The sequence below is a fragment of the Clinocottus analis genome, unplaced genomic scaffold (genome assembly GCF_023055335.1).
Source record: "Clinocottus analis isolate CAN_PGR_092001 unplaced genomic scaffold, fCliAna1.0.p SCAF_3, whole genome shotgun sequence".
NCBI classification, from domain to species: domain Eukaryota; kingdom Metazoa; phylum Chordata; class Actinopteri; order Perciformes; family Cottidae; genus Clinocottus; species Clinocottus analis.
The window spans coordinates 16,753,274-16,769,240 of record NW_027176042.1 but is presented as its reverse complement, the minus strand read 5'-3'; the positions used below and the strand labels follow the sequence as shown (position 1 = coordinate 16,769,240).

The window sequence follows — 15,967 nt, the reverse complement described above, 5'->3', positions numbered from 1 at the left end:
AAAAAGACACACACACACACACACACATTCACACTCACTCACAGACAAATGATTGGCATGTCATCTGTTTTATATCCCAGTCTCTCTGTCTGCCAGTGTCGTTTTCTGATTCCTTCTTATTGTTGTGGGAATAAAAATGAAGGTAAGAGCAAAGGCTTGACTATTGATGGATGCCCATTTGTTTCCTTGACATCTGGTGTCTGTCTAGACATCTTTGTGGTTGTGTGCTTGCTCTCTTCCCGGCTTGGTTTCCTTCAAACACAGAGGCACCAGGTGCCAGTGTGAAAGATAGAAATAAATACAAACACAGAAGTGCATCAATTGAACCAAGAGGACAAGGTCACAATGTTGAAAAGGTCGTAAGAAGATTTTATATTTTGTCTGTGGACAAATCCTGTCCCCTGACATTTACAGGATAGTTTGTAGTGTTGGCTCTTTTTTTTCCTCTGTAAAGGTTGTCAACAGTGAGGTCCAGAACTGGTTGAAAATATTAACAGTGGCATTGTTGGATTGTCATGAAATGCTGTTTCTCCATTTAAGAAAGGATTTTTCCACAGTTGGAATGATTTTTCTTTGTCTTTGTTGGAGGCAGAAGATCATCTCTGCAGCCTGAAATAACATCTTTAATACTCAGCAACCAAGTGAAATGTTAATTCAAGACTTGGTTAACAGCTCCCTCTCGTAACACATGGAGAGCGAAGGCAGTCGATCCACTGATTTGATAAAAGTGGCATTTCTTCTTGTTAAGATCTCGGTCTTTGCCCTTTTCTGTCCTGCTCTCTCTTCATTATGAAATGACACTTGACATTTCCATTCGCCCCGATGTGAAGCTTGCATTCCCCTGTGAGTCATAGTAATACGTTTGGTAATGGATAATAATTTGGTTTAGCTTCAGGTTCCTCATACACAAACTGATCTAAAGTACATTTTAGATTTTCAAGATTTTTCTATAGTGTCAAGTATGTTAGGATAGCACTGAAACACAAGTCATTGCGTTGCATACAATGTTGGAAATAGTTTACATAAGGGCTTTTTTTAGACAGCGTTGAATTAAGTGTTTCTTGCATATACCCAGATATTTTGCATATATCCATCTGCATGAAGGTAACAGCTGATGTGCACCATCTAGAGGAAAGGAAAATACAAGATTTTTTACACTTTTACACACTCCAGGTGATGATGAGGTGTAGGGTTTTTCTTTTGGCAGTAAAACTTTTTACCGACTTTATACTTTACCCAAAGTATAAAGTCGGTAAAAAGTTTAGTTTCAGTCAAGTTGAACTAAAGTTTAAATGTATGTATGAAGCACTTCATAATTAAAAATCTGTTATCACATTTTCCTGTTTGCAGATGCATAGGTATTAAAACCAAATAGTTTCTACAAAAATGACTTTTCTTTTTCAAATTATTACGAAGTATTACATCTCAAATGTTTTCTCTGCCGATTTCTTCGTCTTCCTGCAGAATGCAGAGGGGTTCACTATGAGCATCCCCATGCCCGGTCATCCGGTGAATTTCTCCGAGGCCACTCTTCTCCAGGCCCGGACGGATGTCGAACTGCTGGAGAAGCTCATTTCAGAGCATGACGTGGTCTTCTTGCTAATGGATACGAGGGAGAGCCGCTGGCTGCCTACGGTGATAGCGGCCAGCAAGAGGAAGGTAGGAAGACCCGACATGTGTTATGTTGTTTTGTGTTTCCTGGATATTTTTATGGGTAATGGTTTTGTAATGTACCACGAACCACTGCTCCCTGAAGTGCTAGAAAAACACATTTGTCTGCAATGTACATTTACTTTAATAGTAGTACTAATTATAGGAATCAAATATGATGCTTTCCGCAGATCTGTTTGCTTGAACTTTAAGCAAACAAGCCTTAAAGGATCCAAAGACAAAATGCAGCACTGTGGCCAGAGACATTTGTGATTTGTTTTTGTTTTACTTTGAGCTGGAATTTGTACATCTAGAAACCTTTTTCACTTCTCTTCCAGGAAATTGAATTGAATTTTCTGTTTACCAGCCGGAATTCTATTAGTTGCCAGGCAATGTTAGATTATTAAACGTTGTGTCATTACTTTTTAATGCCTCCAGTGGTCTCAACAATGCAGCTTTTATATTGCTATATGCAGTTGAATGTTTTTTGGGCTGCTGATTTGGTTTTCTTGATGGCCTGCTCAGCTGAGAGTCCATTTGTGCTGCGGGGCTGTTTTAGACTTCACCGCAAATTGCCATCACAATTTATTTCCCTTGCTTATTAGTGTCTAGATGTGTTAAACATGGTAAAGAGCCTATTTATGTTTTATGTCATTGCTTTTTTGATTCAAACCCATTCTAACCTTGTTGTTTGTGTAAAATTTAGGGCTGGGCAAGTTAACACGTTAATATCGCGTTAACTTTTCAATCCTTTAACGGCATTAATTATTTGATCATGCGTTAACTGCATGTTTTTGGGGGTTTTTTTTGCATTGGGAGGGGCTTATCGCTTTAAATCTTTCCCAGACGGCGTAGTTCAGACCTGGCGTCTCACGGCTCTCCCATTCCGGCCCGCATGAGGTCAATCAAACATGAAAAATAAATAAATAAGATGCACGCCATAAACGCATTACAGCGACACTGCTTTCACTTTAAAGGCGATTCAAGTTGATGCACTGCAATACACTAGTTTTTTACTTTATTGTTGAATTTGGCGCATAATGCGATTAATTACAGAAATATCATGCAATGAATTTTTTTCAACTTTGCCCACCCCAAGTAAAATTAGAAATGTTGTTAATTTTATTAGGCTGAAATGTGCTGCTTGCGTTTGTGGCTTTGGATCAAGTCAAAGTCATTTAAGATCTGTCTTTGCAACTGCTTTTAAAACACATTTTGTTTTCATAATTTACCCCAATTGTTGTCTTTCACTCTCCAGCTGGTGGTTAATTCCGCTCTAGGTTTTGACACATTTGTCGTGATGCGCCACGGCCTTAAGGAGCCCCCTGTCGGTCAGAGTGTTTCTGCAGGAGCCGACTCCTCCACTTCAGGTTCTTCTGCTTCCTCTTCGTCCTCCACACCAGCCGGCTCTGCGCCCTCTGTCCCAGCAGCCTCTCTGTTCTCCAACATCCCGGGGCACAAGCTAGGCTGCTACTTCTGCAATGATGTTGTGGCACCAGGAGATGTGAGAAAAACTCACAGATAACAAGCATGCACTCATCTCATTAACTCATGTAATGCACCGAGAACAAACACACAGCCTGCAAACATCTCTCTCAGCAAGATTCTTTGCAGTCACAGCAGGCCGCTGTGTTCAGTGGAAAAGCAGCGATAAACCCTCTGAATGCTACTTGACCAGCACCAAACAGTTGGTGGATAGCGATTTGAACATCGTGAAGCATGTAGTTTTTAGCGGTAATCGGACATTTTGTTAAGGAGTGGGTGGAGACCAAAACAAAGCTCAAATTGAGCGTAAATGTTGTCCTTTTATTGGTCAGTTGCACAGAAACTCAAAATGAATGCTAATTCTACCCTGTGCTAACACTTTCGCCATAACAACTTTAGAAGTTGATTAATATGTGGAAGATAAGATTATTTATGTTTGACCATTGTCATAAGCTGAAATCATTGAAGCATTTTTAAATGTCATGTTTAATCATGTTGTGAAAAGGAAGGGGAAGATGTATGACACAGCCTTTAGATTTTCTCGCCATTCACATTGTGTTTCCTGTGTCCATTTTTGAACCCTTTGTGACGCTCTTTGTTTCTTCCTCGTTGGTCTTTTTTTCCCGTTATGACCTTTTTGATCTGAAAATTTTATGAAAGCAATCCATTAGTTATTGAAGGCCACAGTCTATTGTTGGAAACTGTGCTATTCAGCTCTGACGTCTATTAAACATGCCATATGGCTATATCCTGCTGTCACAGGTTTTAGTGATGCTAACATCTGAATAAGAGGCACAGCTCGCTCTCAAAATGTTTAGTTTGCTGACTGAATGAAAAGAAAGTTATCGATAATATAATAATATCTGTTGGTTTATTAATTCAGCCAACATCCAGACAACTATTAGATGAAGTGGCATGTTTTTTTAGTACAGACATCAATGGGCCCAATTATGAAAGTAGTATGGCATCATTGAATGCTCCTTCACTAAAAGGACTTCCATAACAGTCATTGTGTGGATAATAGTCTGCGATCAAGCAATTTAGTAATTATATGCCCTCTCAACCAATGTCCCCTTCGATAACCGCATCATCTTGACCCGTTGGGATTTAAATGGAACAATTTTATATCTTCCAATTTGATTGGTTGACCTAAATGCCCAACCCATCTTCTCTTCCTTATTTATTTTAAAAGTACCTCTCTTTTTTTTGTTGTTGTTGTTGTAAACAGTCAACCAGGGATCGGACTCTGGACCAGCAGTGCACAGTGAGCAGACCAGGCCTGGCCATGATTGCTGGAGCCTTGGCTGTGGAGATGATGGTGTCCATTCTGCAGCACAGTGAAGGGTAATAAGCACAATTGTTATGTGTGAAGCCAGCAGCTCATTGTTGGTACAAGACACGAGCACTTTGGCTCGTTTCACTCGAAGCAGGAGAGCTGCTCTGGGTTTAGGAGAGCTACTCCGGTGCTTGTCGCAGGAGAGCTGCTGTTGCCATCTTCAACCTGGGAGTGTTTAAAACGCAGATATAGATGTCTGCTTTTCATGCGACACACTTTTTTCGACGCACTCTGCCCGCTGCCGTGCATGTGGTCAGTGCTCACCTGTGTGAGCGCACGTGTCTGTTTTGCATTGGGGCGCAACTCCGCCGTGCGCGATACAGAGAGCAGAGGAGAAGTGTGACCACGTAGAGACAGAAATGACAAGCTGTCGTGTAGATACAATAAAATACGGCCATTTAGTTTGTTTTAATAACAGAACAAGGTGTAGACCTGCTTTATAGGAAAAAGAACTGTAAATGACTTCTTGTGATCTAGTGCTATTGAGAAAATCACAGGAGGGTGGGAGGTTTCTTCAGGGGGACGCCTCGCCACCCTAATATAATGGTAGGGAAACACTGAAGTAGAACTACCGGTAATTTAATTGATTGTAAATGTAAAAAAAAGAATGTTTTATATCATCAAGGAAACATAAAAACTGCTCTGATACTGCATGGTGAGCCTCTGCTTGGTTTATCCATCGCTGTGACGAATGTACTTGATGTTCTGTGGCTGACAGTGACAGATACTAGGCCTCTGACCCTAAGCGCAGATAGAGTTTTTATGTGCAGTGTCTCTTGCATCTTGCCTCAGGCTTCCATGTTTCACCCCCTGGATATACACCACTCTGCATGGTTCAAAAAGGTTTCATGTCATTCCTTCTTCAACCTGATTTTTTCAAGATTCTCGCAAAATCCTTTTACAGGTCTTCCAGGTCATACCCTCCCGCTCCCCTCAGTGAGTCCCAGTGTGTTGGGTACCTCACGCCAGGGTTAAAACGGCCTTTGATGCCGTGGCGCCTCAACTGCCAGGAAACTTTAATTACTTACTTTTGCTTTTTGATGGAGCAGCCCTGAAGCTGAGGGTTTGCTGCACCGCAGATAGTGCCCTTTTAATTTGGTTGAAATACAGCACCCCAAACAAACTGTACCAGCCCAAGAATCTGTGTTCACTGCAGCAGCTTTGTTGCAATTCATATTCCATCTTTGACTAGTATTACTCAAAAGCTTGGACGCTGCGATTCAGTCAGCTCTCAAGTTCACTCGGCAATCTGTACTTGCTTGGTATTTTTTACTCTTAAAAGTGTTTGATGAGGATGTTTTCGGACTTATTAAGTGTGCACAGACGTGTCTTTGTGGAAATGTAATTGTGTGTGCCTGTTTTGTTGAAAGTCACACTAAAGTGGCTGCTTGCTCGGCCCGATAAGACTAACATTTTCTCTCTGAATGTTTTGAGATGTTATAAGCCGTTACAGAGCTGCTCTGCCTCTCCTGGATAAAGAGCTTAGAAAGTAGAGAAGGAGAGTTTTCATGTAGACTCTGTACCGCTACAGTTGTGTAACTCCTTCCTTTACAACACGATCTCCCTCTCTTGCGTCTGCTCTCTCTGTGTCCTTGTTTTTCTCTTCATGGCTGTATTTCTTTTGAACCCACTTCCCTTCAGATTTGTATTCCTTTTAAGGCCCTTAGGTCGGCATTCATATGAACAACCATGGACCTTCGAAGGTTGTCACATGAGGACTCATGTTGTGGCAATTTGACAGACATTTGTGCAGAACTAAACTAAGCTCAGTGTAAGACTTGATATTTTCATCATTGTTATCTGTGGAGAGTCAAATCTTTTAAATCTGTATAGATTTACTGGCAAGCAGTAACACTCAGATCTCATGGAAAATGTCAAACCTTTTAAAATGTTCACGCATAACTTGTTCTGTGTATATTTACTACAACCCTGTATAACTAAATGAATTAAAATCTCATCATGAGAGCTTATTGTTCTGTAAAGCTCATACCTGACATATTATGTGCCATATTATGGGATGTTTAGGGAGATTTAATACATTCGTTCTCTCTTTCAGTCAACATATTTCAAATATTTAACTTTCTCCCCCCCTCAGCGGCTACGCAGTGGCAAGCAGCAGTGACGACAGAATGAATGAACCTCCCACCTCTCTGGGTCTAGTGCCACATCAGGTCAGACACTCAAACTCACTCACATCCATCAACTTGTTCTGTACTGAGGACACGACTGTTTTTCTTGTCACCTGCATCAGCCATGTATGTTTTAATTATAAGCCTAACATTCCTAAATGGCCTAATTATTTCTATTATTGTGTACTGATTAGGTTGCTAAAGAAATCATTCTGTTTTCTCTGGGTGCTGTCTATGATGTAGTGCAGCGTCTTCAAAATAGTGTTGAACATACCTGCCGTCTTGATTAGTTAGACGACACAACAGATCTGCTACAAATTCTACGTTTATGGAGCTAGCTGTCTGACAGTGTCCAATCTAAATATCATTAAATACATTAAATGCATTAAAGTGCTTCTGCTGCTCGTACCTTTTTTTTTTTTTTTTATTTAAAAAAAAAAATCATCCCGTGATTGCAGGCCCTCAATGACATACTGAATATAGGATAGGGTATCAAGTGGTTAAATGTTACTCAACCAGATCTTGAAGGAGGCTGGAACGTTGTGGCCTTGGTTACATGGAGGAAGAAGGAGGGAGGAGGGGAAGGCGGGAGGGAGGGAGGGAGGGAGTAAGAGGGGTAGGGGGGAGAGGGACAAGCGAGCATCAGTGTGATATTTTTTCTGAGAACAATCTCCGTAATGCTTCCAATAGTACTAGTTTAGGGTAGGTAGCCTTACATTAACAGCTGATGCTGTTAAATTAACAGCTGACAGACCCTCCGTCTTCCACAGGCCCCCCCCTCTGCTGTTTTCTCCACTGCTTTGTTCCATTTACCATCTACCGCAGACTGTAGAAAATATCACAAATGGGCTTTGACTGTGTTTTTACTGCAGTCATTTTAAGCTTTAAAGAAAATGTACATTCCCTACTGTTGATCTGTATTACTGTACACAGGAGGTTCTCTTCATGTCATTTTAAAGGTCACTTGATGTGTTTTTAAAATGAAATATTCAACATTGACATGAGGAGAACACCAAGATTCCCCCCAAAATGTTAAAAATGAAACAAAACAAGAATCTTATTAAGTATGAGACATTGAGAAGACATTGTATAATGTGCACCGCAGCTGTGCATGTCTCTGTGTATTATCTATGAGTCTATGAATCTTATTTGTTTTTTTTTATGAATTACAATGCTCAAAAGAAGAATGGGCTCATTATAACAGATCATAACATTTAAAGTGCCGTGCTGATTTCACGAAGCCATTTGTTGGTTTGACAGAGAAATCTGTCCAATCATCGGTGTGAATTGTAGTGTGAGGTCAGTGAAATGTGATTGATTACCAAGGACCGAAAACACATTAAAAAAAAATCAATACACACTTTCTTAGTTGACAAGACCTGAAGGGCAGCTCTATTTAAAAACACTGGTTAAAAGCCTGTTTTTAAATCAATATTTTTTCTAAGAGTCTTCTGCAGCTTTCCAAGCTGTGCCCTTTTGCTTACTGCCTGTTGTCACATACTCAAGCATCTCACCCCCTCTATTTGCATCATCATCAGTATTCATCACCCTGAGAATCTGAATTTCTGCCATTTGCTTGACACCTCCACTACTCGTGGTATTTCAACCAAATAATCCAGAGAAAAGTGGAATGCAAATGGTGTATGTGTCTGAGAGAGAGAGGTCTGTCCCTCTAGCTATATCATGCTAATACAGGGTGCCAATAAAGTTTGAAGCTGCAGATCTTTTCCGTGGTGCCACAGTGACAGCTGATGGTGCGTTACAGAAACTACATAATGTTGTATTTATTTACAAATGTCTGAACAACAAGGTGCCAATACAGGACTCAAACGGGTGCAACAAACACCCTCTATCTTTAGCCCCTTAATTTGGAAAAGGAAATTCTCCCCCAAAAACCCCTTAGTAAAAAAGATCAACATGAATGTAATTGTCAAGTTACCAATCAAGTTTAAGCGTATCATATATGTGCGATGCTATTAAAGCGGTGCATTTTTTCTTTTATGTAGAGCTGCTAGTCTGTTCAAACTCATCTCACTTGCCCGCACTCAGTCATTGCTCTGACTCGCTCGTCCACTTTTTTTTTTTTTTTTTTTAAATCCATCCATGCCTTTTCATTGTACATGCCTGAATGTGCCATTTTAGTTGAAATAATCAGCTCACAGATGGAAAGATATAAAAGACTTGATGAGATTCAGGAAAAAATAGCAAAATGGAATGAGCCTACGGCGGAAGCTGTTTTAATAAATTGAAACGTCTTAAAAGACGAAGCAAGAGGAAGCAAGACCTACTTTTATTGTCAGTCACAGATGGAGAGATTTACATCTTAACCCGAGAGCCTGCTTCACAACACAGCCTTAGCTAATGCACGTTTGACCCTGCAAGGGGTGAAATGGGGGTGCATGGAGATCTCCCATTTAAGAACCGAAAGCTTTTCATTTTCAGTCCTGCACTTTTTCGTATTTTAAATATGTTCTAGGATGTAACACACAATACACAGCCTATACAATGAGTGCCTTTTCTTTAAATGTTTGAAATATTAGTCATTTCCACCAATAAGTTACTTCATGCTATGGTGTACCTGTGTCACTTAAAACATAATACGTGCAGCTTTTATTAAGAAAACAGCAGGAAGCGGGTACAAGAGAGGAGGACGTATAAGCAATGAAAGGAATATATTGATGACAAGTGGTGGTTTGTGTGCGTGTGTCTGGAGGGTTCTTTGGACAATAATCAAGGTAATTAGCCATAATTACTGCAGCCATAAATAGGAGTGAAAGCTTTCAGCTGTGAAAAATGTTGTGAAAAGGTAATGGTAAATGGGCTGTCTACTGAATGGACTGTTTTCTAGTCTAACGACTACTCAATGCGCTTTTAACACTACATGACATCATTCACCTATTCACACACTGATGGGAGGAGCCGACTGCCCATCAGGACTAACAATCATACACGTTCACACACCGTAGGCACAGCTACAGAAGCAATTGTAGCCGTGCTCCCCCGACGCTATCATGGAGGATTCCAACCCCTTAAGTGTACGTCTAAAGGAGACATGAAGTGAGAAAAGAGGAGACTCCTGTGTATCCTTTTTTTGTATTTATAATTTATAGTTATTTCAGGTGATCAAACTATCTGCCCTTCACCGATTGTGTAGTTGTTCTAACTGCGTTCCTCACTGACATTTCACTTTGATACTACTTGTGTTTTTATATTGATTTTAGGCTACTTCCAAATCAGCTGCTATAATCATGACATGATGCTTACAAATACAAACAGCTGCTTTCGTCAAATTATAAAATGAATAGCAACATAAAATAACATATTATGCCACATTGAGTGTAATTAATAGTACATTTATAAATTGTCATGAACACAGTTCTGGTCATAAAATACAGTGCTTTACTTTAACAAAACAATGGACACATGATGCAGCTCTGCCACGCATCAAAGTTCCTCTCTTCTTGTGTCTCCTGCGCGTCTCTTCTGTGTGTATTTCTCATGGGTGGGATTTAAGAGAAGAGGAAGCAAGGAAAGAAATCAAGGACGTCTGTTAGCATATTGGAAGACACCCAGTGTTTCACTGAAAACGGCTGTCGTCTCTCTAGCACCAGAGGGCGCTCTCGTCATGGTTTTAAAATGTAGAAAGCTCAAGAAGTCAAACTGCCTCCAACATCTAGAAGCCCCCGCTTTAATGTTTTACTCCGGTTACCTTTACTTTACTTACAAAGAATATTAGCATCAAAGGTATTTATTCTCACAAAGTGAATACTTTCTGTCCAAAAGGCCCCTAAACCCATATGCTGCTCTGTTTTCTTTTGAGTTATCTTCTGTTTTCATCTCTTTATGATTAGAGACCTTTTTTTGTCTTCTCGTAATTTAAGTTGCCAATGTTTATGAATTATATGAATGTGCTTTGAAAGGAGTGTGCCTCTTTGGGATCCCGCTGTACTGTTTTGCGCCTCTGTTTCATGTCAGTTTTTGACGTGTTGATTTCTCATTCACAGATCCGAGGCTTTCTCTCGAGGTTTGACAATGTCCTGCCTGCCAGCATGGCCTTTGACAAGTGCACCGCCTGCTCAGCCATTGTAAGTAGCATGTTACTGACTTGTTCAAATGAAGCGTCTTCAAATCCAGTTTACTAACAAGACAGTGTTTTTCGACCGTATAAGAAAGATTGACGCGTAGTTGCAGATACGCAGGTTCTGATTTTCTTATTGGATTTGATTCTATTATCTAATATGTCACAAAATTGTTTTAAGGCACAAATTGCTGCCCTCCCTGTTCCACATTGTTCAGTCAGTGGAGCTGTGTTGAAATGTTGCCCCTTGAGGAATCACGCACGCACGCACGCACACACACACGCACACACGCACACTCACACACACACAGGGAAAAGCTGGTAAAACCATATGTTACCAATCAGGCAGCAGTTGTGCATTGTCGTGTGTGCGTGTGTGAAGGGTCGACATATTCCCAAATCAGTCAAGCAGGGTGGGAGTTTGCCTTTGTGTCTTTTTACCACATTGTCATTGGTCCACAGTCAACTGGCCAATCATTGCCCCCGGTGGCCTTGTGGTCGCCGCGTCCAACAATGTGGTTTGTTGATGTACATTAGTGTAAGACCAGGGGAGGGGCACAACTTGGAGAGAGAGAACGTTTCAAAAAAAGAAGTTAAAGCAAGATGATGTAGGTGGGGGGTGGAGGGGGGATAAAGGGAGGCAGTGCAGAAGGAAGAGTGTTGTGATGAGTGGGGGACTGGTTGTCTCTCTCTCCTTCTCCCCTGATCTCAATGCCGTCTTTGTGTCTATAAAGAGGTCATAAAGTCCCAGATCTATCACTTTCATGTGAAGACAGGCTGAGAGAGACACAGGGAGAAACCAAGAGGTGGGTTGGGGGGGGCTTTCTAGCTTTGCTTAAGTTTTTCTCCACCTACACTGCTTCTGAGAAGAAGAAGAAAAAAGTGTACAGTTCCACTGGATCTTAAGGTGTCATGTTTCTGCCAGTGTGACTGATGAGATTATTTGGCCTGTTTGGAGGGTTCATGGGGTTTGATAGGGATTGGGGTGAAGCCTGTGTAGTCAGGAACAATGAACAACATGAGTTAGGAAAGACGATCCTCTGCTGAGGCGGGGGATAAAGGTTATGTAGTGAAATTGGTGAATATGTTTTGATTCCTTCAATCCCACCCATGCACATTTTCCCTGTTTTTTTCTTTGCTTATCTGCCTTTTTTTCTTTTCTACCAGCCTACTTCAGTTCCTCTCTTTTCCGCTCTTCTTTTTTCACCTTTTCTCCCTTCGTGTTCTCCCTCCCCCGTTTGTGTCCCTCTGTCCATGCATCAGTTTGTTCAGTGTGTGTGTGTGTGTGTTTGTGTGAGCGAGTGCATGCGTGTGTGTCGAGTGCATGTGTGTGAGGGAGTGCATGTCTGTCTGTGTGTATTCCTGCCGCAGTCAGCTGTGTGCTGCCAGGTCACTATGGAAACAAAACAATTCAGCCCCTGTCTGGGCTGGATCAGTTCCTGTAGAATTGGGTTTTGTGTGTGTGTGTGTGTGTGTGTGTGTGTGTGCATGTGCGCATGTGCGTTTCCTAACTCTTTCTGGGGCTGCAAGCCAATAAAACTACACACCATAGAGTAAATCTCAGCTGACGTGGTCTTACACCCTGCCAAACACCTCTTACTACAACGAATTGTACTAACGCTATTACTGTAGATATGCCATATTCTACCAATATTAATGGAAAAAGAAGGGGTTTTTTTTTTTTACAGATGTTGTGCAAAGTGTGACAAAGACAACATAGCTAATTCATGTCTTCCTTCTGAATAACTGGACTGTTTTGTACTTTAAATAAATCGTCCTCATGTCACGTTAAATTTTTTTTACTGGTGCTCTAATTTTGCTGCTTTTCAAAAAGTAAGATCATTGTAAATTAAATGTCTTTTGGGTTTCAGACCGTTAATCCAACACAACAAACAATTTAAAGAGCTAACTTTGGCCGGTGCGGAATATTTTATTTTAACGTTTACATTTTGACTAGCAATCAAGTCCACACTAGGTGCAACGTCTCATAATCCTTTCAGAATATCACTCAATGCTGTTTTTTCGTTTATTACGTCGATTCGACACACATGCATTGTACCTCAATCACAGAGCGCCAATTACACACACTTTACGGGATGTGCTTCCTGTAAAGTGTGCTGAATGTATGACATGCCATAAGGCCTGAGTGGTTACTCAATGAGTCAGTATGGTGCTTGTGCGTTTTCAAGGCGAGTGTCTAACCTGGCATATTGACTTTACAAGTTACCAGAGGAAGTCAAACCCGTTGAATCACCAGGAACAGTTTACTCATAGCAGTCAGTAAGTGTCACATCGCGGCAAAACCAAGAACCGAGAACTTTTCCGAATTGTATTGATTGTTATGCATCAGTAATGGATTTGAACGGACTTTTAAATATAACAGTCAACTGTGTTCTTCATGTTAACAACATTACTTAAAGCCCCTTTGAGCCATCAGGACCACCCAGTGTATGTTTGATATGTTTAAGGATGCCACACACACACACACACACACACACACACACACACACACACACACACACACACACACACACACACACAGACACACACACTCAGCTTGCAGTGTCTGATACTTTAAGTTAGTATCGACACAGTATGGATCAAAAAGAAATCACCACTGTAAAATAAAGCCGAGACATTGATGTGGCTCTATAAGGAAGGAAGCTTTAGGACAAGTGCACATGTGTGTATACATGTAGCACACCCTCTAATCCAGATGTTGATGATTCCTTGGTGCTGTGCATCAACAGCACGCAATCCCTACTGAAAACCATCAGTGCCTGATTCACAACCATACAATCTAGTGTAAACTTACAGTATGTTTGATTTCTTTGCATTCGCCCCGCAGTGGTTTTGGCACAGCGCAGTTTGAATTACCGGGTAGTCGGATATTGGATGCTTCACTCCACTATCAAGTTTTTTAACCCTGCATTTTTTTCAAATTCAGAATCTTTAAACAGCATTTGATGTAGGCACAATTAAACGGTAAAAATGCACAACCCCATCTCATTTGAGTTGTCTGAATTTGTCTTTTTAAGCTTTTCTTCTTGTTTAGCTCATAATTTGAGATTGTCCTGGCACTAACTCATCATATGCACCAAAGCACAACAATTTTTTTTCTCTCCATGTGACTGGTTTCTGTAGAAGTCTTGATCTTGTCTACTATTGATAAGAACATGAGTGAAGGGTATTAGTGTGAGTTGTGTCTGTAACTGTGTTCATTAGATGGAGTAACTTTATAAACTCTATCTCCAGATCATCACAGTCATCAAGTTGCTTTCTGTGTCATGAGCATCTATATTTCAACAAAGTGTGTTTTGGCCGTTGGCGTCTCATGTAACGGATCCCGTGGCTGGAAGTGGAGAATCAAAGAAATAAAAGAGGGAAGGAAAGAAAAGAGAGGTTGAAAAGATGAACGAGGGACACGTCAGTGTGCATTGTGTGTGGTGCGTCTGGCTCCACGACTAGACGCCAGGTCAGTCTGTGCGCGCACAAACACACACACGCACACGCACAGACGTTGATGCTCTCAGTGTGTTGATGTCTGAGGCAGAGGTAACCCTACACCTGCAGAGGAGGGTCTGTGGGCGTCCATGAAAGGCTTGGCCAAGCTGAGGAAGGTAGTGCAGAGTGTTGTGTGTGTTATGTGTGTGTGTGTGTGTGTGTGTGTGTGTGTGTGTTTTGGAAAGAAGGTGTGGGTATTTGAAGTCGGTACTGGTAGTAGATCAAGGTAAACACTGAGTGTTTCACAGGTTGTGCCCATGAACCTGAGCGACAAAAGTGCATTTTTTATTTCGTACCATTAAAAGATGGTTTGTATCTGCTTTTGTGGGAAGATTTCTCCTGGCCATCTCAGGTTTTTAATTTGAGTGAATAAGCCCTGATCCATTCGCATGACTCGGTGTACACGTCCGACTCAAAAAAGGATTTTCAACAAGCATTACACTTGGAGAAGCTTTTCTACCCTTGAGACTTGAATCAGACCTTTCAGGGACATTACTTCCACATCTTTCAAGCATCCTCAAACCATCCTCCTAAGCCTAAACCATACTAAATGTATAGTGTTTATATAAAGGTGCCTCAGTAACTAACACACACACAGCTACTCATTTTCTCCCTTCTGTCAATTTTATTACTCTGTTGGTTCCACATCATTACAAAATGTATGTTTACGCTGGTCAATGTGGTCTAAAACTTAATTTAATTAAAAATTAGCAAAAATAACAGCCACAATGTATTACTCTATGTGCACATGTACCAATACGGTGATAGAATTGCCTGGAGTGGAAATTTTTCAGTCATAATGGATTTACTAGTAACTTTTCAAAAGACATTTCCTGTTCAATCACTGAAAATTGTTTTTTTTTTTAATGTTGTTATTTCTTCCAGGTCCTGGAACAGTATGAGAAGGAAGGTTTCAACTTCCTGTCCCAGGTTTTCAATTCTACCCACTCGTTCCTAGAGGACCTGACAGGGCTGACACTGTTGCACCAGGAGACACAGGCCGCAGAGGTAAATCATACTCTTTATACGCCACACTAACAGGTTCAGACAACAGTTTAGTTAGTTAGCCCTGGAGTTGGTGTTTTATTTTTCATGTTTATCTATCTGGCAACTTTTATGTTTTTAACGGTCAGTTCAGATCCGAAGCTGCTGACCTTGAGTTGGGATACTGTTTGGTGGTGGAAGAAACACGTTGAGCAACGTCTAAAGCGATCATGTACTTTGTGAAGGAGACAGAGGACTAGGGGGAATCCTTGCTCGTCTTTCCTGCAAAGGCCACTAATGAATAATATAAAAGACGCTAGGAAAGAATGAAATCAGTTCTGGGATGCTGAAGGCCCTGGAGCAGAGGCTGTGCTGGGCCTTCTTGGAAAATCTTTATGTTGGAAATATGGTTGCAGCTATTCACTACAGCGAGCATACTGTGCCATTCCTTTTGGAGTTTTCTCATCTATGTATTGTGTTGTGGAAGGCTTATAATGGGGTTATCTGGGGTTGTCTTGTAGGGTGTACTGTGATAATATGGACCATAACTAAACACTTTGGTCATCTCAGGATTGTATCTCCGCATTTTGCAGATAAAGTAAGGTGTCAGGATGGCGTGAAAACCAAGAGTTCACCAGAGTCTCAGACAGTCGTAATCAGAAAATTGTGGAGATTATGGTGGAAATCCTTTACTCAGGGTAGCAACTTGCTCGCAGCTCAACAAGCTCTTGAATTCATTCCCAAGTGAGGGGTAAGACAAAGAATGACAGGTGAATTGGTGCAGCATCTGCAATGTACGTT

The 15,967-nt window shown here is 41.1% G+C and overlaps 1 protein-coding gene across 3 annotated transcripts in view; it reads left to right on the top strand.

Annotated features, from left to right (window-relative positions):
- The window catches only part of atg7 (ATG7 autophagy related 7 homolog (S. cerevisiae)), a 52,165-nt gene that overhangs the window by 12,622 nt on the left and 23,576 nt on the right, over positions 1-15,967 (top strand). For all 3 annotated transcript variants that reach the window (XM_068595187.1, XM_068595188.1, XM_068595186.1), the window contains 6 exons: positions 1,465-1,659; positions 2,909-3,154; positions 4,364-4,479; positions 6,567-6,642; positions 10,605-10,685; positions 15,068-15,190. In XM_068595187.1, coding sequence (XP_068451288.1) covers positions 1,465-1,659; positions 2,909-3,154; positions 4,364-4,479; positions 6,567-6,642; positions 10,605-10,685; positions 15,068-15,190 — 837 coding nt within the window. The remainder of the gene's footprint in view (positions 1-1,464; positions 1,660-2,908; positions 3,155-4,363; positions 4,480-6,566; positions 6,643-10,604; positions 10,686-15,067; positions 15,191-15,967) is intronic.